The sequence below is a fragment of the Schistocerca nitens genome, chromosome 2 (assembly GCF_023898315.1).
Source record: "Schistocerca nitens isolate TAMUIC-IGC-003100 chromosome 2, iqSchNite1.1, whole genome shotgun sequence".
Classification (NCBI taxonomy): Eukaryota; Metazoa; Arthropoda; class Insecta; order Orthoptera; family Acrididae; genus Schistocerca; species Schistocerca nitens.
This window is the reverse complement of record NC_064615.1, coordinates 1,064,127,719-1,064,152,120: the sequence shown is the minus strand read 5'-3', so window position 1 is coordinate 1,064,152,120 and position 24,402 is coordinate 1,064,127,719. Positions and strand designations below refer to the sequence as shown.

Below are 24,402 nucleotides of genomic sequence, written 5' to 3'. Positions count from 1 at the left end.
CTTGCAAAATGTTGCCTCACTAATAAACTGGTGCTAGTTTTCCATTGTTAATGTATACACAGCTGCAGAGATTGGCCATATTTCTATCTCTTAGTGGGTTTGAATATTGTCTGGATATATCATGCTGCAGTGTTTTAATGGTGCAAATAGTGAAGGCTACTGTCATCATGTCATGGAGCATGTAATGTTGCCCTGTGAGGGGGTACAACATACACAAGAGATGATCAAATTTCAGTAGTACTTCTCATCCATCCACACCAGCTCACAGTCCAAATTATGATTATTCTGAAGGAATAGTTGTTGCAAAAGGTGCAGCATTTGATTAATTTAGTATTCATATAAATGAGTATATTAAGCACACACAGACAAAAGAAGGAAAAGGTATTAGTTAGTGGAATAAATTGAAGTCTTCAACACTGATGATTTCAGTCCTCTGTCCTATGTTAAATGTAGATATGAAACAAACTTTGTGAACATGACAGTTAAGTATAGTACACATTTAATCTTGCTCAATAATAAACCATTTCCTCGAAAGTAGCGTTATTGTTGACATATTTCAGTATTTATAACCATCTTTACAGTGTCATAGATTTATACTAAACAATTTCTATTTGGGCTCTATTCATTGACAGAGACCTGAAGAGTTTTAAACAAGTACATGTGCTATGTGCTTTTCATCTGCAGAAAGAGAAAACTGTCTTGTTGACTTGTAGCAGAAATCAGTTATTTAAAATATGTGTATGATTACATACCTTCAAATTGCCATCCTCAATGAAATTCCCCTTCCTAGCTTCATCAATGTTAGCTGTGACAAATATTTTAATTAGTACTTTGTTATAAATAAGTAGGACATAACTGTAAAAACATTTATTAATAACCCTTTAACTTTCTATTTGCTTACTAGTATGTTTCAAAATTCACGAAGATTGAAAATACATTAATGTTTAGATCATATACAATTCAAGTAAAATTTGGAATTGAGGAATATACAGTGGGGATAATCAGTGATAGCACTGATGATTACGAAGTTAAATCATTAGACTCACATATAAGAAACACAGTTGAAATATGAAATGACAATCAAGGCCATTATATAAAAGGAAGTACTGGTAACACAGCAGGCATACTATGACTTATGTTTTGACATGAACAGTGACTATCTGTCAAAATTCATTTTTACATGTGGCAGCCCAGTGTAGCGATATGATTTTTCAGTTAGTAAATATTTGTTGCAGAAAATCAATAAAATTATGATTTATTTCTCACTTATTGTAACCATGAAAGATGGCTACACAAACAAAACAGTTATGTATGTACTCCACAATGTTAAAATTTAACCGAGTATGAACTACACAGCCGGCCGAAGTGGCCGTGCGGTTAAAGGCGCTGCAGTCTGGAACCGCAAGACCGCTACGGTCGCAGGTTCGAATCCTGCCTCGGGCATGGATGTTTGTGATGTCCTTAGGTTAGTTAGGTTTAACTAGTTCTAAGTTCTAGGGGACTAATGACCTCAGCAGTTGAGTCCCATAGTACTCAGAGCCATTTGAACCATTTTTTTGAACTACACAGTTAAGGATCCACGCAAAATATTGATAAATCTAATTTACTGTCTGGTTTCCTGGCATATGGTAATATAGAAAGTCGTCTTTCTGGAAATTAATAGTAAATACACATTGATGTTCAAGCATGAGCAATTCAGTTCAAGATTGCTGCTTTATTAGACAGAGAGTGCCCTTGTGGTCACACTGAAATAAATAGTTCAGCTTGGTATGCAACAGGAATGTTGTCAGATCTTGTAGTGGTTATATATTCCTCACATTGTCAGTTTATGGGTGATATGTAATGTATGTTAACTGAGAAAACTTCACAAGCCAAGATCACTAAAAAAAGCATGCTGTCATCATTGGATCTGCAAGAAGATGAACAAAAATTGACTGGAAAATATTTGTTGTAAACAATAAATGCTGATGTTCTAAATATATGATTAACATCCATCTTTTTACATGATTTCTTTTGTATATAAGATGTAATGAAGGTAGCAATCGTATGTTGCTCTTGATTTAAATCACATCATTGGATGTCAAGGAATACTTATAATAACCCAATTAATTTTGATAATATAATGGAGTAATTCTGGATTATTGTTTTAGATTTATAAAATGTATTAAACAGTTTCTGAGAACCTTCTTCAGTGTGATATTGTTGATAAAAATTGTTCTGAATTTGATGTATCATTTAGATTTATATTATTTACTATATAAATTCTAAGTACAAGTCAACATCATTTTAATTTCATTTGATGAGACAGATCATGATGAATGTTGAACAACATACCTCCATTGACATTGGGTGACATACATGGTGTAGACGAATATTGTAATTCCATGATTAAAATGATATAAGGTTTTTTTTTAAACAGTGATCTTTTTGTAATACTATGCTTATAGAATTGTTTTTTTAAGAATAAAAAATAGAAAAATACATTGTCTACCTATTATGGTGAGAAATTCATAACATAACTATGGAAATTCAGATGTAACTTATAAACAGGACACAGAGTATACCAGAACACTGACATCCTACCAGAAGCATTTCTTTTTAAATACTCATCTATATTCAGCACACTGTGAGTCTAGTTCTTGTTACCTAACATACATCACACATATTTTATCCTATAAAATTATCATAGGTACACACAAAATTATGTGTAAAATTTCTATATTTCTCTGAGTTTGATTGTATAACAATGTAAATAAAAATGATCCTTAATAATGTATTACCAATTATATGGAATTATGTATCTATGTTTTATGCTGTATGCAAGACAATAATCCAGTCAACCACCACAGTGCCAGCTGGTGGATGTAAATAATGGTCATTGTGCTTATATCACTTTTCTGTCAGTTGCCAGCTGCTGGTGAACAAGAACACTTGTAAATGGCACCATATAGTTCTGTTTCTGTTTGTACATAATACCTTTATATTTGACGTGCTGATGTATAGTGATCTTCATGGCAGTGGGAAATGTGTATGTACTGTGAAGTGACTTTCAACACTAATGTACAATATATTGTATAATTTTTGAAGCAGGTATGTTATAATTCCATAGGTTGTCTAACAAAACAGTTTATCAAGTTGTAGTGTAATGATTGTAGAATATTTTCTTATCAACTTCTGTTCGTCTCTTGCAGATCCAATGATGACAACATAGCTCTGTAAAAACTGGTCACCTGACAAGATGCATTTTTAGTGATCTTGGCTTGTAAAATTTTCTTCAGTTATCTTGTAATGGTTGTCATCTTAATAGCCAAGGTACATGATATCACCAAATTAGTTTGTAACATGACTTCAGGCATACGAACAGCCATTTTCCCTTGCTCTATTTGTCTATAGTCTATGTACCTTCAGCAAGACAATGACCCATGTCCTTGTTCCTTAATTGTATCAGAACCATTTGAAGAACACAGATATGTGCCTGCTTATATGGGCCATGAGATGACCTGACATCAGTCCCATTGAGCACAGCTGGGTGCCATCAAACATATGTATGCTCTTTGTATTTGTCTCCAACCAATTTCTTAACTTTCGGGGAGATGGGTGAATGTTCATGGATCTGAATGGCTCCCCAGTGCATTTTGTGTGTCATGGGTACCATGCCATGACATATTATCATCATCATCAAGGTAAAAGGAAGTCTACATGCTATGAGATAGATGTCTAACCCAAACATTCCTGAGTAAATAAATTACTGTAGTAAATATAAATCTAAAACAATTTGTGGAGAATATGTTGATTAAAAATTTTGAAACATAGGTACCAGCCCTTCAGAAGATTTAGAAAGTATGAAAGACAGTCACATTTCTTGAGAACAAAGTTTTTCATGATAACACTGTCGTATAAAAGATTCTTGGACTTCTTGCTGTGTCAGTTCAGGGTAAGACCTTGAGCTTTCAATGATTGCCTCTATTATTTTTATCAGGAGCAACTGACAGTCAAAACTGTTGCTGTGGTGGCCTTATATAGCCCATGGATAGCTTCTAATTGATAATTATGTAATGCCATCGCAGATGGTGTCAACATGTGTGTTGGTGGTGTCGCCTCTCCAGCCAAGTGTATGCATTGCAGCAAATATTTCTGGCTCTGCTCTGCATTGAGAATTTGCTTCCATGCACTGCTAAGATTACATCTGCTGTCACGGTTGAAGATCTGCTCACACATTCTTATTTCTGCAGACTCTTTAATTAGATTTCCAGTATGTGGAAACCTGGGAAAAAACTTTTGATTTGTCAAACAGTATTTGTTTGTGAGGCTGTGCTCAGCAACTGCAGTTTCTCCAGTTCTCAATCTTTATATGCCATTGATGCTCTGCTTGCAAACCCCAGGGATCCAGAGGCCAACACCTGTTGAGTACTCTCTTTTCATTATCTTCCAGCCTCAGTTGGTCTCGTATCAAGATTAACTAGCTATAAGTTATACACCAATTTAGTTTTTATGTACCTATATAGTTAGTGTAAAGCAGTCTTAGATTACTGTACAAGTTCTGTCTACTGTGATATTTGTATGTAGATGTTTTTGTTTACCAAGTTGTCCTTTTTTGTCAGTTATTCCCATGTTTATAATTATAGTAGCATTTGAGTATCCTGCAAGGGCATAACATCTCCTTTATCTTCTTAAGACACCAGAAAATAGATCTCATACCTCATCTTCCGAGGACTCTGCCAATTTTGCTGGATGTAGTGCTACAGAAGGGAAGGAATGCAATTGGCAGGTTATCCCATGAATGTCCAACATTTTCATATTTCCTTTTCTTGGAGCATGCTGATTTCATATTGTGTGAGCCATAGCCATTCTTTCAGAAACCATACTTCAGATGATTAATTTTGGAATCCAAGTTGTTCTTGTGAGAAACTGTTTTATCTCCGTGTACCAGTGTATTTAAAACTGCTCCCTTCTGGAGTGAATGGTGAAAACTCTGGGCACTAAGATATAAATCAGTATGCATCGACTTGCACTACAGTGAGTGGCCAAGATGTCAATCCACATTTCATTATACCAAAACATCTAAAAATGGAAGCCTTCTCTCTTTCTCTGTCTTCACAGTGAACTGGATGTTTGGGTGCATTCTGTTCATAAGTTTATGGAAGTGCTCAAGAGCTTCTACATCATGGGGCCAGACCATAAATGTGTTGTCAACATAACTATGAGGGTTGGAACTTAAATAGTGGGGAACTATATATTCACAACCGATACAAAAGAGTTACTGGTACATGTTTGCACCTGTTACTGTCCTTCAGAGTAAACACCAGCATTGTGTAGAACCCATAGCCAGCAATGAGGAAGGCGTAGTAAACCATTAGTCAGGCCTGTTCTGTTGATGGTTTGAATGGAGTGGTCTAAAGTTATGGTGATTCTTGTGTATGACTGTGATGGTGTTATCCTAATGCATTATGTTCCTCCATGGCAGACCATCAATGAACAGTAGTACTGTTCATTTTTGAAGCATCACCTGCAACCAGCTTTGTGAATGAAGTAGTGACACTTCCTGTGCAACCTACCCATCATTTTACATGGCAATACACTGGCACATACAGCGCAAACTGTGGCTGCTCTGTTCAGTCAATGAGGCTGGGAAGTACTGTACCATTCACCATGCTCCACAGACGTAAGTCCTTGTGACTTTGATTCCAAAGATGAAGGAACCACTTCGTGGCATTCGCTTCAGAACTGTTCCAGAGATTCAACAAGCAGTAGACCGTTCCATTCACAGCATCAACAGAACAAGCTCTGCTAACAGTATACTGTACCTTCCACATCACTGGCAATGGGCTCTACACAATGCTGGTGAGTACTTTGAAGGACAGTAACAGGTGCAAACATGTAACTCTTTTGTATCAGTTGTGAATAAATAGTTGCGACTATTTAAGTTCCAACCCTCATATAAAATGAAGATGGATGAAAAGGGGGGTCAGATTTAATGCACATACCTCAAAATGTTCCATAAAAAGTTGACCATTGTTGGAGTCAGTGAAAAACTGATTGCCTTTCCATCTATCATTACACAAAATGTAATGCTGTACAAGCAGTAAATGGTGGTCATGTGATATTGGAATAACTTTATATTTTCAGGAGAAAAATGCTGTGCCAACAGTTTTAATGTGTCCTCCATAGGAACACTTGCTATTAGTGAGACCACGCCAAGATATTCTTTGGGCCAACTCTAACCTATTTAATTTTCTCAATGAACATCTAAGAGTTTTTGACGTGATGTACACAGTGATCAACTATTGGAATCATCAACTTAGTTAAATATTTGGCCACACTTTAGACAAGAGAACTAATAGTGCTAACATCAGCAGAGCAGACAGAGAGGGCTGCATGCATTGCAGAAAGATGAAGAACTTGTGGTACTTCTGGTTGACAAGGGAAATGACACAGTTGTTCTTAATACCACTGAATATGACAACAAAGTGGCCTACTGTTGGAAAATAGTACATACTAATGCCTGAAATGAAACCCAAATTTGTCATACAGCAGAAAACTGGTGGAGCTCCTGAAGAATTCTGGTCCACCACAGGACATCATCAAAAATCTTAGAGCATGAGCTCTTAGACCTCCTAGGCTGAATGGTTTACCTAAAGTCCACAAGGAAGGTATTCCAAGGAGGCCATTTGTTTGCATTATTGGTTCTCCTACCTACAGGTTGATTAAATATTTAACTAAGTTAAGATGATTTTGATGGCTGGTGACTGTGAACACTACATTAAAAATCTCAGATGTTCATTGAGAAAATTAAACAGATTAGGGTTGGTCCATTGGCCCAAGAGATATTTAGCCATGTTGGATGCAGTCTCACTACTTACAATAGTTCCTGAAGTGGACGCATTAAAAATGTTGGCAGAGCACTTTCCTCCTGAAATGATAAACTTGTTCTGACATGTTCTGATGACCATCTGCTTCCTGTCTGGTGGTAAATTTTATGAAATGACAGGTGGAATGGCTATGGGTTCACCACAGCCTCTAGCAATGGCCAACTTTTTAATGGAAAATTTTGAGAAATGTGCATTAAATTTGGCTCCCCTTCATTCCTCTTCATTTTATCATTATGTTGATGACACATTTATGGTCCAGCCACTTGGTGTAGAAGTTCTTGACCACTACCATAAACATATGAACAGTGTGCACCCAAACACATAGTTCACTGTCAAGACAGAGAAAAAGGGAAGGCTGCCATTTTTAGATGTTGTGGTACAACAAAAGTCTGATGGATGTCCCATAAGCTGATGCATACTGATTTATATCTTGGCACCTAATCCAGAAAAGAGCAGTTTTAAATACACTGGCATACAGAGCAAAACAGTTTCTGACAAAGACCACTTGGATTCTGAAATTAATCATCCAAAGTATGTGTTCCAAAAGATGAGCTATGGGTCACATGAGATGAAGTAAGCATTCTCCAAGAAAAGGAAATGTGAAAATGTTGAACATTTTCGTGATAAGGTACTGACTGAATTCCTTCCTTTCTGTGGCACTACATCCAGGAAAAATGGACAGAGTCCTGGGAAGACAAGGCATAAGAACTGTTTTCTGACCTCCTAAGAAGATGCAGGAGGTACTATGCCCTGTTAAGGACAGTCTCGGCTTCAGGATCCCTGAGATTTACAACATACCTTGTGAGTGCGGAAGCAATTACATAGGTCAGTCCAGCTGGATGATTTCTGACCTCTGTGCAGAACATCAACAGCATGTCAAAAATCGAGAACTGGACACATCTGCACTTGCTGAGCACGGCCTCACAAACAAACATAAAATACTATTTGATGAAATGAGCAGAAATAACATGTGAGGAGATATTCAACTGTGACAGAAGATATAATCATAGCTGTGCTAGGAGGCAAGCTCTCGATGCAGAGAAGAACCAAAAGTTTTTGTCACAATGTTTTCTGCTATGACTGGAGTGTGGCACCACCAGCACAGGCATTGACACTATCTGCGATGACATTACATAATTACTGACTAATCATAAGTCATCTATGGGCTATAAAAAGCCACTGCAGCAGTAGTTTTCACAGTTAGTTGATCTTAACAAAGACAATGAATTTAATCTTCAAAAGCTTGAGGTTTTACTCTGAATTGACATGATAAGAGGTTCAAGACTCTTTTATACAGTCACATTTATTTTCCTTTAAAATACACAAAACAATTTATAAGTATACTGCACAGGTAATAACGTACCATCTGATGCACCACTCTCACCAAGACATGACTGGTGAAGCTGCTCCATCATTTCCTTCATCTCATCATCTTGACCCTACTCAAGAAAAAAAATTAATTTCAGGATGTATTTGGCTAATAATAGTTTATAGTCACTTCAATAATGGATTATTTTCAAAATTGTCGAAACATCATCGTTATTCTGATACAGTTCATGAGATGATGTCCTTGCATCATATATGTAACACAGTAATGAAAGGAAAATCACATTGAGAACTGGATATTTATTTATCATCAGTTACATTACATATGAAATGTGCTAGAAATGTAATGAGACTTATTTGTTCTGAAGTATGAATTTCATCCCTTTTACATGCCAATGTTTTTACCCTTCAAAACTGTTACATTGGCAGCTATACTTTGATGGTAGCATTGTTTCCCATCTTTGCTGCAGTTCTTGGATCCATACGGTTGAAGACCATTCAGTTGTTGTGCTCTTTTGGATACTATCCAAAGAACCAAACTGACGTATGTTTAAGTGGTTTTTGAGATGAGGGAACAAAGAGGAATCACAGGGACTGGAATCCAGGAAGGAACTACAGAAATGCTATTTCTTTCCAAAAATTCATAAACAAAGATTGTTGTATAACAGAGCCATTGTCATAGTGGATCATCCAAGTACTTGAAATCCCTAGTTTCACTCATACCACTCATTCCCGGAGTCATTCAAGGACTGACTGAAAGTTTATCCTGCAGGCACAATTTCATTGTGGATGATCTCATGGTTGTAAAAAATATAAATGAGCATTTATCTGATTCTGAGTTTAGTCATTCTTGCTTTCATGGGAATGAAGATTTTGCTGAATGACACTTCTGATTTTGGTATTTTGTCTTGATATGATATTAAAAAATCCATGATTCATCATCTGTAATGATGTAACCGAAGAATGCTGCATTCTTCTAAAGGTTGTCCAAAAGACCCAGACACATATTCTACTTGTGCCTTGGATAAGGAATGGTTACCATATGTCTTTTGTAACATTATGTAAGTTGCAGTATTGGTTTTGCCAAGCTTTGCACAAAAATTTGATGCTTTAGCATTGCTCATACTTTTGTCAGTCATGATCATAATACACTTGACAAATACAATTCAATTCCTCTCACTTCCCATGCTGCAACTGCAACAAGTTAAAATTGATACTGAGATGAGTCAAAAGGATAATTGAATCTAACTGGAAAGGGGAAGGCAACAGCATTGTCAGTACAAGCACAGTGTTGCCAGTGTCATTAATTACTTTTTTAACATACCCCACACAACAAGAACAAGACATAGATATCACCTTTTTTAGGTTCTGTTCTGACCAGAATATAAATAAAGACAGGAAACAGCTGTAAAGGAACAATATTTAGACCAGTTTGATAAAATTAACTATCTGATGCCATTTTTTGAGCTTCGTAGGGTAAACTTATGACACTTGGATTATGATGAAGCTCATGGTAGTTGCAGCTCTTTCAGAACAGTAATCCCATTTAGTGTTTGTGATTAGTAACAACGTTTCTGTCAGTCCCAACAGGTAAACATAATATTTCACAAAGTTGTTCATACTATCATTTCACATTAAAACACAAGAGAACAAGTGGGGACATTCTCGAAACACTGTAACTCTCCAGTATTTAATTTGTTCACATAATAATAAATGCTACCAACATTTGCAAAAGCATGACATTTCATTTAAGTTGTTCATACTAAAATTTATTAATCATTTTTTTTAAAAAAGGTACCTTTTGATTATGAAAATGTATGTGACTTTGCAAGGCACATTTTTATTTAATTTACAATCTTCTAACTGCAAAATGTAAACAAAATTTCATAGGCATGCCATTCTGCAACATTTTATCTTTAAATCATAATTATTTAACATATCTATTGTCATTATTTTAGTTCTTTGATTTTTCTATCAAAGAAAACAACGGTTTTCATTCAAATCTGAACTTATGTGAAAACTAAGTATAACAAAAATAACTGTAATGACATTAGAGATCTTGAGAATATTCTGTCAGGCAGTCACATGTCATAAATACTTATAATAAGTGAGCCAGAACACAGTTCATAAGTAAGTTTTTAGTTCACATTTGATATAGACAGATACTGTTCTTTATTCAGCTTCTTTGTTCTCACATTGTTTTGTGTATAAATATGAAGCTTTTTGTTAATGTTATCTCCTATTATTCTGAAAAATGTGATTGTTTCAACTAAGCTGAATTTTGTTCAAATGTATAAATAAGAAGCTTTTTATGAATGTGATCTCGTGTTATGTTGAAAAAATACTGTTTCAACTGAGCTTAATTTTGTGCAAATATGAGACTAAAAGTTGATGACAGCATGAAGAAAAAAATCAACCAACAAATTGTCTCCATTCATATTAATTTCAAGCCTGTCTTCCCTGGACCATGAGGCCCTTTCTGCAGACATCAACAGAAAATTTAATTCAGGATTAAATTTTTGACCCTTAATCATGAGAATAAAATAAACTGTAAAAGAATTGGGTTTGATACAAGGCATTATGAGCTATTAAGATTTCCTTCAACAGCAATCTTCAATAGTGAATTATTTTGATTGCTTGTTTTCTGATCTGAGGAAGGTGGTGCTTAATTGGAAAGGAAGTGGTTACTCAGTCTGTATATATTCACTAGGATGGAGGGATCAGGACCAGAAAACCGATAGCTTTCGTCTGTAGTACCCCAGAAACTTCTTAATGAACTTTAATCACATTTTAAAACATATAAAACAAAGGAGAAAATATATCTGACTGCACAAGCAAACAGTCCACATGATAATCTAAAAGTCATCTTCCTTAACATTGCTTTAGAAAATCACAGTTCTTTCCAGAGGAATGGTCCCTTTGTTCCTTTGAACCTGTGAACTGATTCACACAGCTTATCACTGGAGACACAGAGTTCAACATGGAATCCAAATCATAATGCTAATTCACATTTTGGAGAAATTAAGAATATTGCCAAAGTTGGAGTTCATGTTGACTGACAGTAGAGAAAGAAAAGGAAAAAAAAAAAAAAAAAAGAAACTGTTGAGTTGCTATCAAGTCTTCAGGTGAAGAACTTGTGAAACAGTTTGAATTCATGAAACCCAGGGATATATGGCACTGTATGGCATTATCATTTTTTAAAAAAAAAGATGCATATGGGGCATGAAGATGGCATAGTGGAATGCCAAAACTGGTTGTCATCAAGATAAAATAAAATAACATCTTAGTTACACAGTTTTGGACAATTTTTATTAATATTGCCAAATGTGTGAACTGTTGCTATGCTTGAAAAATGAAAGTTTGTCTTGAGGGGGCTAAAAGCACAATTAAGAAGTCATCACTCTCTTTCCAGTTCCTCCTCCATACTGTGGTAAGTAATAATAATAATAATAATAATAATAATAATAATAATAATAATAATAATAATGTGCAAGGTCAGACATATTTATCTATATTGCATCAATTTTCAGATGATGGAGGCAGGCAGTAATGTAGAAACAACAAAATTTGTAATCATTTAGCATACTTGAACAGTGAGAGTTCTTGTGAGTGGGTTAATGGAACAATTGCAACTAACATCATGCTAACTGCTGAACTCCATGGGTAAATTGATGGTTGAAGTAGATAATGATTATGATGATGTTTGGAGGCTAACCAAAGCACTACAATGTAACATCTTGCCACATAAATAAATCAGGTATGGGCCAGTATTGTGTCCATCACAGTATTTCAGTCAGTCATGCTGCATTTGGGCTCTGAGCACATAGATGGTGTTCTCTCCAATGCTAGGGGCTGTACACTGATGGAGCACCAAAACAGGTCTGTTGGTGATAGGCAACTGGCGGCTTTCTGCAGTGAGTCAAGTTTACTTCATCATAGGATGAAGAGAAGTTGCTGTGACTGGTGAGAGGTGATGATGACAACTTTGTGGTCAGGGCATTGTTTAAAACCCATTCTCTAGAATCATTTACCTACTTTGAAGACACTGATGACTGATTTTATTATAATTTCATCTCCAGAGATTACAATTATGTGTATGTATATGCTGATTGTATTCCTTGGTATTGATGTAATCTTTTACCAAGATGAAATGTAGTAATGTTGAAGTGTTCACCTCCGGATCTCTGGTTGATGATTAATTTGTGATTTTTCTAGTATTTTGGCATCACAAGTGCATAGCATTGTCCAAGAATTACTCTCCATTGCTGGTGACAGATTGGAATGGTAGCCACTTATGCTGGCAGAACATCAGAAAAAAAACTGCTAAATGGCTATTGGCTGAAGGTCCCAAGATGAATGCCAACAGGGAACATGTCAAGCAGTTGTGAAAGCCTCAACAGTTTTATGCTGTGACATTGTCAGCCAGCTAGAAATGTCCTCAAATGGCTGGAGCAGTACAGTTCCTAATATTATCCTGGACCTCAAATTTTCATGGTCCTAGCCAACATCTTTGAGATCATCTTAACTGCTATGTCACTTGTACGGATCTTCCAACACACACTTTTCAGTAGCTGAGCTATGGGAAGTACTGCAGGCAGCATGACTGCAAATAACCACAGAGAAACAGTGATCTCTGACTGAACCATTTCAGGCTTGTCTAAATGAATTTTTTCCCTTCATACTAACATAGTGCCATATTCATGGCAAAATAAAGCTAAAGCTGTCATCAAGTGAAGTGCTTCATTATGAATTTTCACTTTGCAGAAGAGTGTGCACCAATTTGAAGCTTTCCAGCAGATTAAAGCTGTGTGCCAGACTGTGACTCATATGTGAGACCTTTACAGGCAAGTGCTCTACCGACTTAGCTACTTAAACAAAACTTGCAAGCTGTCCTCACAACTTTAGTTTCACCTGTACCTCACCTCCTACTTCTGAAGCTTCACAGACAACCTCCTGAATACTTTGTGAGATTAGCACTTCTGGAAGAAAGAATGTTGCAAAGAAATGGTTTAGCCACAATCTATGGGACTGAAGTTTGGAAGATAGGAGAGACGTACTGGTGGAAATAAAGTTGTGAGTGCACTTCATGAACTGTGGTCAGGTAGATCATTTGGTAATAAGGGCACCCATTGACAGTTTGCAGGGTTGGGGGTATAGACCTGGAGGTATGGAGTATTTTGAATATTGTGGAAGATGAACGGCAACTTGAAAGTAGCCATGAAAAAGTTCCATTTGTGACCCAGTTAAAAACCTACATAGTACAGACCTTTAAATAATTTTCTTGCAAGGAAAACACCTGACTAGAATATAATTTTTCCTTTGCCTGAGGTTTCAGCTTTGAGACTGGTCCAACATTCAGTTTTAATCATCCAGGAAATTTCAAACTGAAAGTCATTTTGAACACCACAGTGCTTTACTAGGATTGTCTTATTGGAGTGGGTACACTATTGCCTTTCTTTGAGCTTTAATCAGATTTTCATAGCCAGCTATAAAGGGACTTGCAGTTTAATGTAGTCCACAGTTCAATTTGGCTTTTTTTTACACTAACAGACATTGCCAGAGGTGAAATAAGTGGTAAGTGACGGATTAAAATCCTAGAATTAACTAGGGGTCAAACCCAGGACCTATGGATTCAAAGTCTGGCACATAACAACTTTTTCTCTCCAAATGAGCAGCACTTGACACTGTAGAAACCAGGAAGATGAAAGTGCGACACAATCTGAATAAATGTTTCAAAGTATGTTCCACTCTGTAGAATTCACAGTCACTAGCAGACTAGGCAGTTGAAAGATGGGGACCACAACATTGTGCACATATACCCCCTACAATACTCACAATATAGGATTACTCATATGTAAATTCAGGTTTGGAAAATAGGCGCGTATCAGTGGATAGAGCATCTATCCAAGTTTTTAATTCACACTACAGATGCTCAAATTGGGCACTGTTTGTGAAGTGGCAAACATAAATATCGGCAGAAGAGTATGTGCGTGCAATTCACTGAAGTCACTACTTCTGCTCAGGGAGGTGCAACAACACCCGGAAATCAGTTCATCTCTACTCGCAGGTACGAAATAATTTGATGCCACTATACCATAGTCTGACTGTAATTAGTAGATGATTTGTCTACATGTTCTGACACACCTGCCCCAACTGGTGCACTCTTCTACTATGTCATAGTGCTTGTTATGAGCTGAAAATTGAAGAAATGCTCTATATCAGGCATGGGCAACTTTTGGTGAGCTGTGGGCGCGATTCATGCACTACTTAAGTTTGCAGGCCACTTCATCATGTGATGTGGCAGCAACGCTTCTAGTGCATAAAGTCAAAACTATAGCATCTGTGACGTTAATGTTTATGGGGTACCACAAACGTAAAGATATGAATAACGTCCATTTCCCGACATGTCACACTAATAAATTATGCCTCAAAACTCTCTTTCTCAAGCGTACATTCATTTTATGTTCACCTGGAAGACGGCAAAATTGATAAGTTATAGCTCCCTACTATTATTGTTCACATCGGCGCATTTCAGGGGTAGTCGATAATTTTTGTGCCATTGTCGTCTGCTATCAACATTCGTGATCTGTGAAGGTGTAATGCAGATGTAGGCAGTAAGCAGTAAATAACGTTTTGGTGTCGTTAGCGTATGTCTCTGTAGCTGCGCGGGCAATGCGGCTGACTGCTCTTGGTACTGCCTGGGATATTTTCTTGGTGTCAGGATTGGAATGGGGTGCTTTCAGCCTCGTGAGGCAAGTTCTGTAGTTATTTGAGCGATTAGTTGCGGCTCCAGGTCATGAAAAATAACAGTGGTCGCGAGAGCGGTATGCTGATCCTACGCCCCTCCATACTGCATCCAGTGACACCAGTGGCAGAGGGTTTCACGACTATGCTTTCACACAGCATCCTGTGGCCGACAAATGCACACTACACAGACGGCAAGGCATGCATGGGGAGAACAGTAATGGTGGGGTTTACAGGCAGGGAAAATGCTTTTTAGAACAACTGAAGCCTATCCTCACATTTTTTTGTAAATGTTAAGTGGGGTCCTTCCATGCCCACACTTGAATGGTGACCATTCAAAAATATCTGTCACTTCTGCTTTGGTTAGTACGCTAACTAAAAAGAATTCCGCGATCTGTTTTCGTCTGACTTTTTAACCATTTGTAACTTTCAGAGAAGTGTCAAGAGTTGCGAATTTTGAGTATAACCTACAAATTCCTTTTGTTGCCATGTTAAGATTTGCTTCTTTGGCAAAACACAGCGGAGCTGACACAGTCTCCCCTCACTAACATGTTGTGTAGATACAATTGTGAGAGAATTCTGAGCCAGTGGTTTATTAAGTTTATTTAGTGAGGAACCCAGGAGAAGTAAGGTCAGTAACTCATGAAAACGCATATTCTTGGTACAAAAAACGTGCAAATTTCTTTATTTATGTTGTTCCGAAACCCGTAGCACTTCTCGTTTTCACTAGCTGTCGATGGTCCTTAAAAATTATATTCTTTTATTGAGAAAGTCTGTAGTCAGTGTAATGACACTGTAGATAATGAAGTTTTGCGTAAATGGCATGGCAAAATACTCTCCTCTTTGCGTGCTATCATTTGCCAAAATCTCATTTCGATATCTGAAACTGTTAATGAAATACCGGTACGAGGAATGTTGTGGGTATTTCACTCTGGCTTTATCGATGGCGCAGCGCTACCGCAAATGTGTGTGCTACGTCAGATCAGATTCCTCTAGATTGGTGACAATTCTAAAGAAAAATTCAATACTAAAGCTAAATTTCATATGCGACAACATATTATATGATATGCACCAAACGCAAAATCATAGTGACCTATAGTTTTCATTGCAAACTTTTCCTAATTTCGCTCAGTCTTACTTCCACGTAAATATCACAATAACTACGACCATTAATGAGGTGACGGGCACTTTATCATGAATCTGACATGTGAAACAAAAATGATTTTTTTTCCCTTACCAAATATCTTCTGTAAAATCGTTTGAGAAAGATTACAAGTCGTGCGCATTGAGTTTGTCATCGCTGACCGGCCGAAAGGTGGACAACACTTACCGTCCTTCCCTTCTGAACAAACGAATGAACTCACCCAGCGCTTTGGACAAAAACTGGCCACCGTACCGCTCGCGGACTCTACCGAGGGGCTGCCGGGGCCTATCGATGGAGTCAACACAATTTCAGAGGTGAAAATACTTACCCCGGACCCTTTTAAGGTAGTGAGCTGTTCCTCTCACTCTCCTCACACACATTAGCACATGGGCCATAACGTCGCACTTAGACTGGAAACATGTTTCTCTTCGTTGTTCAAATCCGGCTACGGCGGAGTGGCATTGCACATGCACAGAGTAAGCGAAACTTCCACAGGTCTGCATTATGAGCTACAAACCTCAAGGCTAGCCGAGAGTCGGCGGAAATATCCGAAAGTGCGTCCCAGTCGGAATATAACGTAATCGCCTTGCTCACTCTCCGTGAATTTCTACCGTGGCCCAGACTGAAACCAATCGCGGGCTGGATCCGTCCGGTATGTGTCATTTTTCTGTACCATATGTCTTGTAGTTTTCGGGCAGTCGTTTTCTAAAATCCCATAGGTATTCAGGAGTAATCCTGCGTAGCGCGGCATGTTTCGCGGAGTATGCTTATCCTGAGCAAGCTTCTTCATCTCCAAGTAACTACTGCAACCTACATCCTTCTGAATGTGCTTAGTGTATTCATCTCTTGGTCTCCCTCTACGATTTTTACCCTCCACGCTTCCCTCCAGTACTAAATTGGGATACCTTGATGCGTCAGTAAGTGTCTTACGAACCGATCCCTTCTTCTAGTCAAGTTGTGCCACAAATTCCTTTTCTCCCCAATTACTATAATAATGGTGCCCTCCATTGGTAACGCTGGAATTCAATATGGTGTTGGCCTACCCTTGCCCTTGATGACAGGTGTACGTTCAATCAGGTGCTGGAAGGTTTCTTGGGGAATGGCAGCCCATTCTTCACGGAGTGCTGCACTCAGGAGAGCTATCGATGTCGGTCGGTGAGGCCTGGCACTAAGTCGGCGTTCAAAAACATCCCAAAGGTGTTCTATAGGATTCAGGTCAGGATTCTGTGCAGGCCAGGCCATTACAGGGCTGTTTTTGTCGTGTAACCACTCCGCCACAGGGTTTGGATTATGGACAGGTGTTGGATCGTGTTGAAAGATGCAATTGCCATCCCCGATTTGCTCTTCAACAGTGGGAAGCAAGAAGGTGCTTAAAACGTCAATGTAGGCCAGTGCTGTGATAGTGCCACGCAAAACAAAATGGGGTGCAAGCCTTCTCCATGAAAAACACGACCACACATTAACACTACTGCCTCCGAATTTTACTGTTGGCACTACACACACTGGCAGATGACTTTCACTGGGCATTCGCCATACCCACACCCTCCCATCGGATCGCCACACTGTGTACCGTGATTCGTCGCTCCACACCACGTTTTTCCACTGTTCACTCGTCCAATGTTTACGCTCCTTAAACCAAGCGAGGCGTCGTTTGGCATTTACCAGCATGATGTGTGGCGTATGAGCAGCCGCTCGATCATGAAATCCAAGTTATCTCACCTCCCACCTAAGTGTCATAGTAGTTGTAGTGGATCCTGATGCAGTTTGGAATTCCTGTATAATGGTCTGGATAGATGTCTGCTTATTACACATTACGACCCTCTTAAGCTGGCGGCAGTCTGTGTCAGTCAACAGACGAGGTCGGCCTGTACGCTTTTGTGCTGTACGTGTCCCTTCACGTTTCCACTTCACTATCACATCGGAAACAGTGGACCTAGGTATGTTTAGGAGTGGGGAAATCTCGCGTACACACGGATGACACAAGTGACACCCAATTCCCTGACCACGTATGAAGTCGATAATTTGCGCGGAGCGCCCCATTCTGCTCTATCACGATGTCTAATGACTACTGAGGTCGCTGATATAGAGTATCTGGTAGTGGGTGGTGTAGTGGACTGACAAGGCAGCCAATCCACAGAGACGGGTAGCCGAAAGGGCACACGTACACACACGCCGACTGGCGCGAAGTCTGGAACAGGATACGTGATGAATGTGATAAAGAAAAGAACGTAGCTACTAGAACACTTAACTTTTATATCGTCCTTTGGTATACAGCATTCTTGATGATACAAGTGAGACTATCTTGAGATACATGCAAGGTACAAATGGCGCCTTGCTAGGTCGTAGCCATTAACTTAGCTGAAGGCTATTCTAACTGTCTCTCGGCAAATGAGAGAAAGGCTTCGTCAGTGTAATCGCTAGCAACGTCGTCGTACAACTGGGGCGAGTGCTAGTCAGTCTCTCGAGACCTGCCGTGAGGTGGCGCTCGGTCTACGATCACACAGTGGCGACACGCGGGTCCGACATGTACTAATGGACCGCGGCCGATGTAAGCTACCACCTAGCAAGTGTGGTGTCTGGCGGTGACACCACAGGTGGCAGCTCAATGCACCTAGTATGAAAAACGTATGTTTTGGGTGTGTCCGGATACTTTTGATCATATAGTATATATATACTAACCAAAAGCATCTGGACAGCTGTTAGTGGACATTAATATGAACTGTCTCCACCACATTAATATGGGCTGTCTCCACCCTTCGCATTTGTGACGGCTTGAACTCTGCTGACGACAATTTAAACGAGGTTTCTGAATGTTTGTTGAAGAATGGCAGACCATTCTTGCTCAGGCTCCGAAATTGTAGAAGGTTGTTATAATGGATCTTGTGTTCTGGGTCGAAGTCGACGTTCTAACTCATGCCAAAGGTGTTTCATTTTGTTCAGATCGAGCCTCTGGGCTGGCCAGCCCATTTCAGGAGCGTTACCGTCCTCACGAGTACTGCTTTATGACAGGGTGGATTGTCGTGCTGATACAAACAACTGTTCCTCTACTATACACAGTAAACAATGTTGTAAAATGTGTTCATACCGTTTCCCATTTAGTGTTTTCTTAAGCGCAATAAGCGGTCCACATTCTAACCACTAAAAACATCCCCGTACTGTGACACCACTTCATTTTTGGCACTACACGTGATGGCAGGTAATGTTCTGCAGATATTCGCAAACCCAAACCTTTATATCGGATTGCCACGGGGTAATTCATCACTCCACATCACTCGTTTCGAGTCACCCTCTGTCCACTGGTGGCGCTCTTGAGACCACATCAAGCATCGCTTATCAAGTAGGGATGGTGGTTATCACTGAAATAACTTGTTTACGGTTATATAGGTTTTCTTCAAGGCCGATTTGACCCTACTGTTAAAACCACTTAAAATAACAGATTTCTGAAATAAAGATTTTCGGTTTTGTATTCCTTTTATTTCCTGTAAAAAAATAGACAAACGGAACAACAACATAGATGGAACAATTTTGACTGTCTTAGTTTCGTGATGCGTAGAATCAAAACATTAAATTAAATATGCAAATGAAAGGAAACTTGGCGCGTCCAACGTTCTCTGCTTTTCTCGAAAAGTGATAAGTGATTGAATACTAGAAAAAATCACCAGTATTCTCCTACTCATTCTAATTTTTTGAAACTCTGCTCAAAAATCATGTTGTAATCGAGTGTCATATCAATTCTTGGGCGTTATGAGGTCAGTGCTAAAGGATGAAAACAGGTTTTTCCGAGTTAATTTGTTCGATTTCAAGGGCTACAAGCGGATAAAAGCATGTTATGTAGACGCAGGCAGCAGATCAGCCGCTTTCTATTTCTATCGTAAACTTTGAACTATGAACTATTCTCCTCATATGATGCCGCAATTTCGTTGTGGCTCCTCCCGTTTTTAATTTTTCAAAAGAAATGGAGCATTGTACTTGATGGATACTTTATTTATTTTTATTTATTTATTTACGTCCTGAACCTTTGAGGTACATATACTATACCCTAGATGTTGGACAAGTTCGAAAATAGAGATGTTGTCATTCTGCAATACAACTGATGCCCGAGCGACGACAGTCAGAAGATAGCTTATAGGCCAGATGGGACAAAGCATTTATTCGCCTATCCTCTGATAGGCTACGCCACATGGTAACAAATACGATATTGTCTCAACAACGCTGTGCCAGTTTTTATGGCATGTGTTCCGTTGATCGTTTCTGTCGTTATTGTTATCAAAATAGCATTGACCGCTTTTACCATTTTGTATTATAACGCAATATTTCAAATGAATGGAAATTTTAGGAATAAAAACTACTCGTTTTTTTAAGGTTTATTTCAAAACCAAATATTTCAGAACTGCTGCTATGGCTAACTGATATTTCGGTATTTTTACCCAGTTGTTAGTATAAAATAAAATAACACTTCTTATAACCATGGCAAAACAAATACGGTACCGAAAAATACCAGGTTTTCATATCTAAAATACCGGTGCCTGTTTCGACAGGTCGCTTTTTCGCATCCCTTTCGCCAAGGGCGCCCATACGATAGTTTGTGAGAGGGGGGGATGCTAGCCCTGGAGGTATGGATTATTTTTAATATTTTGGAAGACGGATGGCGACTTCTAAGAAGTGATAAAAAAGTTCCAGTTCCGACCCTGTAAAAAATCTGCGCTTTAAAATCATTTTATTGAAAGAAAAGGAAGCTGACTATACTGCGTTTTTTTTTCCTTTCCCTGAGAGCTAAGGAGGGGTGGTGGGACTGGGGGGGGGGGGGGGGAGTGTGCGGCGTTGTTCCGCTCGCTCAGTTTTTTCTTACAGAGGGCAGCTAACCCTCTGACCGAACACGCTGAGCTACCATGTCGGCTCCACTAGATCACGAGCTGCCGACGGCACTTTCGATCAGTGTAACTGCTATGGCGCGCTACATCTACACCATACTCCGCAAGCGACTTAATGATGTGTAGCGGAGGGTACTTTCGGTACGACTATCTGATCCCTCCACTTGCGAATAGTGCGTGGGAAGAGTGATTGCCGGTAAGCCTCTGTAATGGCTCTAATTTCTGGAATTTTCTCCTCGTGGTCAATAAGCGAGATGTATGTGGGTGGAAGTAACATGTTGTTCGACTCCTCCTGAAAAGTATTGTCTCAAAATTTCAGTAGTAGCTCTCTCCGTGATGCACAACGCCTCTCTGGTAATGTCTATGGAGATTGTTTAGCATCTCCGTAACGCTCTCTCACCAGCTAAACAGGGTGTTTCAGAAGTGATGCTCTATATTCAAGGATATGACAGGAATAATCATTCGAAACAAAAAAGTCAAATAAACATGGGGTCTAAAACACATACCTTAAGAGCTATGGGCAATTGTTGACCTTCGATACTGTGAAACAAATCCTTTCTACTGCAATCTCTTTGCTTTCAATATTTTCGGAAGTGGTAGTATGGACTAAAACAAGAAAAAAAGTCCAGTGAACATGTTCCCTAAAACGCATAACTTAAGAGCTATGAGCACTTGTTCATCTTCGCTATGTTGAAACACAACTCTTCTAATTAACAAGTGCTCATAACTTTTAAGGCATGCATTTTCGAGCACATGTTTACTGGACATTTTTTCTTTGTTTGGACCATACTACCACTTCCTAAAATATGGAAAGGAAATGGCTTGCAGTAGAAGAGATTTGTTTCACAGTATCGAAGATCAAGAATTGCTCATAGCTCTTAAATTATGCGTTTTAGACCCCATGTTTACTTGCCTTTTTTGTTTCGAATGATCATTCCTGTTATGTCCCAGAATATTGGCCACCACTTCTGAAACACCCTGTGTTGTTTCCTAGCTAAGTTCCGCAACGGGAGGAAACAATCCGTACGGACCGAAATCATCCGACTGCTCACCGACTTCTCTGTTCCTAGAGGACTATGTACACCACTGGTCATTAAAATTGCTACACCACGAAGATGATGTCGTACAGACGCGAAATTTAACCGACAGGAAGAAGATGCTGTGATATGCAAATGATTAGTTTTTCAGAGCATTCACACAAGGTTGGCGCCGGTGGCGACACCTACAACGTGCTGACATGAGGAAAGTTTCCAACCGATTTCTCATACACAAACAGCAGTTGACTGGCGTTGCCTGGTGAAACGTTGTTGTGATACCTCGTGTAAGGAGGAGAAATGCGTACCATCACGTTTCCGACTTTGATAAAGGTCGGATTGTAGCCTATCGCGATTATGGTTTATCGTATCGCGACATTGCTGTTCGCATTGGTCGAGATCCAATGACTGTTACCAGAATATGGAATCGGTGGGTTCATGAGGGTAATACGGAACGCCGTGCCGGATACCAACGGCCCTGTATAACTAGCAATCGAGATGACAGGCGTCTTATCCGTATGGCTGTAACGGATCGTGCAGCCACGTCTCGATCCCTGAGTCAACAGACGGGGACGTGTGCAAGACAACAACCCTCTGCACGAACAGTTCGACGGCGTTTGCAGCAGCATGGACTATCAGCTCGGAGACCACGGTTGCGGTTACCCTTGACGCTGCATCACAGACAGGAGCGCCTGTTATGGTGTACTCAACGACCCACCTGGGTGCACGACTGGCAAAACGTCATCTTTTCGGACGAATCCAGGTTCTGTTTACAGCATCCGTGTTTGGCGACATCGCGGTGAACGCACATTGGAATCGTGTATTGGTTATCGCCGTACTGGCGTATAACCCGGCATGATGGTATGGGGTGCCATTGGTTACACGTCTCGGTCACTTCTTGTTCGCATTGACGGCACTTTGAACAGTGGACGTTTCATTTCAGATGTGTTACGGCCCGTAGCTCTACCCTTCATTCGGTTCCTGCGAAACCCTACATTTCAGCAGGATAATGCACGACCGCATGTTGCAGGTCTGTACGCGCCTTTCTGGATACAGAAAATGTTCGACTGTTGCCATGGCCAGCACATTCTCCAGATCTCTAACCAATTGAAAACGTCTGGTCAATGGTGGCCTTGCAACTGGGTCGTCACAATACGCCAATCACTTGATGAACTGTGGTATCGTGTTGAAGCTGCATGGACAGCTGTACCTGTACACGCCAACCAAGCTCTGTTTGACTCAATGCCCAGGCGTATGAAGGCCGTTATTACGGCCAGAGGTGGTTGTTCTGGGTACTGATTTCTCAGGATCTACGCACCCAAATTGCGTGAAAATGTAATCACATGTCAGTTCTAGTATAATATATTTGTCCAATGAATACCCGTTTATCATCTGCATTTCTTCTTGGTGTAGTAATTTTAGTGGCCAGTAATGTAGTTACAAAATGAAATGATCGTATGGCGTGTATTGGCAGGGATATTCCCTTCGGGGTTCGGCCGCCGTATTGCAAGTCTTTATAGCTGACGCCACTTCGGCGACTTGTGTGTCAGTGATGACGAAGAACACACAACACCCTATCCCCTGCCGGTAAACGAACCCGGGGCCCCTTGCGCTACCGCTGCGCTACGGAGGCGGACATCGAGTTACAAGAACGTGCGCATGGTAGGTAACACGGTACTAGCCGGCTACTGCGCTCGGTACTCACCCGGACCACCGCCGCTACCAGGAGCAGTATCACCACCGTAGCCGCTGCCAGCGACGCCGCGTGTGCCTTCATTGTGGTGTGATGGTGATGTGCTGTCGGCGCTACAACTGCGCGACACTTTTAAAAAGGCTCGGGGGCGGCAGCTCGCCGGCTAATGATCGTCATCGACGTCTGCGCGTCCTTGGCAGCCTCGCTTCCCGGATTTGCACTTGGCCAAGCCCGCATTAGCGGCTCTCAAAAACACAGGCTACCACTGGGTCTTTAGGGCGCGCTGTCCTCGACGCCCTTCCACCTCCGCAGCTAAGCTCATGGAAACACGCAATTTTTTTCACACAGAGACTGACGACATTCTGTCCAAGAACAGAAGCGAACTTATGAGACATCAAATTGCTCCTCTGAAACACATTTCCCTCACCAGACATTTTGCAACAGTGTTGCATTTATGAGTTTACGAAACATCACTGTGCTGTCATTGTAACCTGCTCAAAATGGTTCAAAATGGTTCCGAGTTCTATGGGACTTACACTACTGACCATTAAAATTGCTACACCAAGAAGAAACGCAGATGATAAACGGGTATTCATTGGACAAATATATTATACTAGAACTGACATGTGATTACATTTTCACGCAATTTGGGTGCATACATCCTGAGAAATCAGTACCCAGAATAACCACCACTGGCCGTAATAACTGCCTTGATACGTCT

At 39.8% G+C, this 24,402-nt stretch overlaps 1 protein-coding gene across 1 annotated transcript in view; it reads right to left on the bottom strand.

The window, feature by feature from the left end:
- Positions 1–23,808, bottom strand: part of LOC126237438 (general odorant-binding protein 83a-like) — a 42,328-nt gene extending 18,520 nt beyond the window's left edge. The window contains exons 1-3 of the mRNA XM_049947554.1: positions 23,694–23,808; positions 8,233–8,308; positions 753–805 (exon numbers count right to left, since the gene is read on the bottom strand). Coding sequence (XP_049803511.1) covers positions 753–805; positions 8,233–8,308; positions 23,694–23,765 — 201 coding nt within the window. The 5' untranslated portion in view covers positions 23,766–23,808. The remainder of the gene's footprint in view (positions 1–752; positions 806–8,232; positions 8,309–23,693) is intronic.
- Positions 23,809–24,402: the final 594 nt, after the last annotated feature.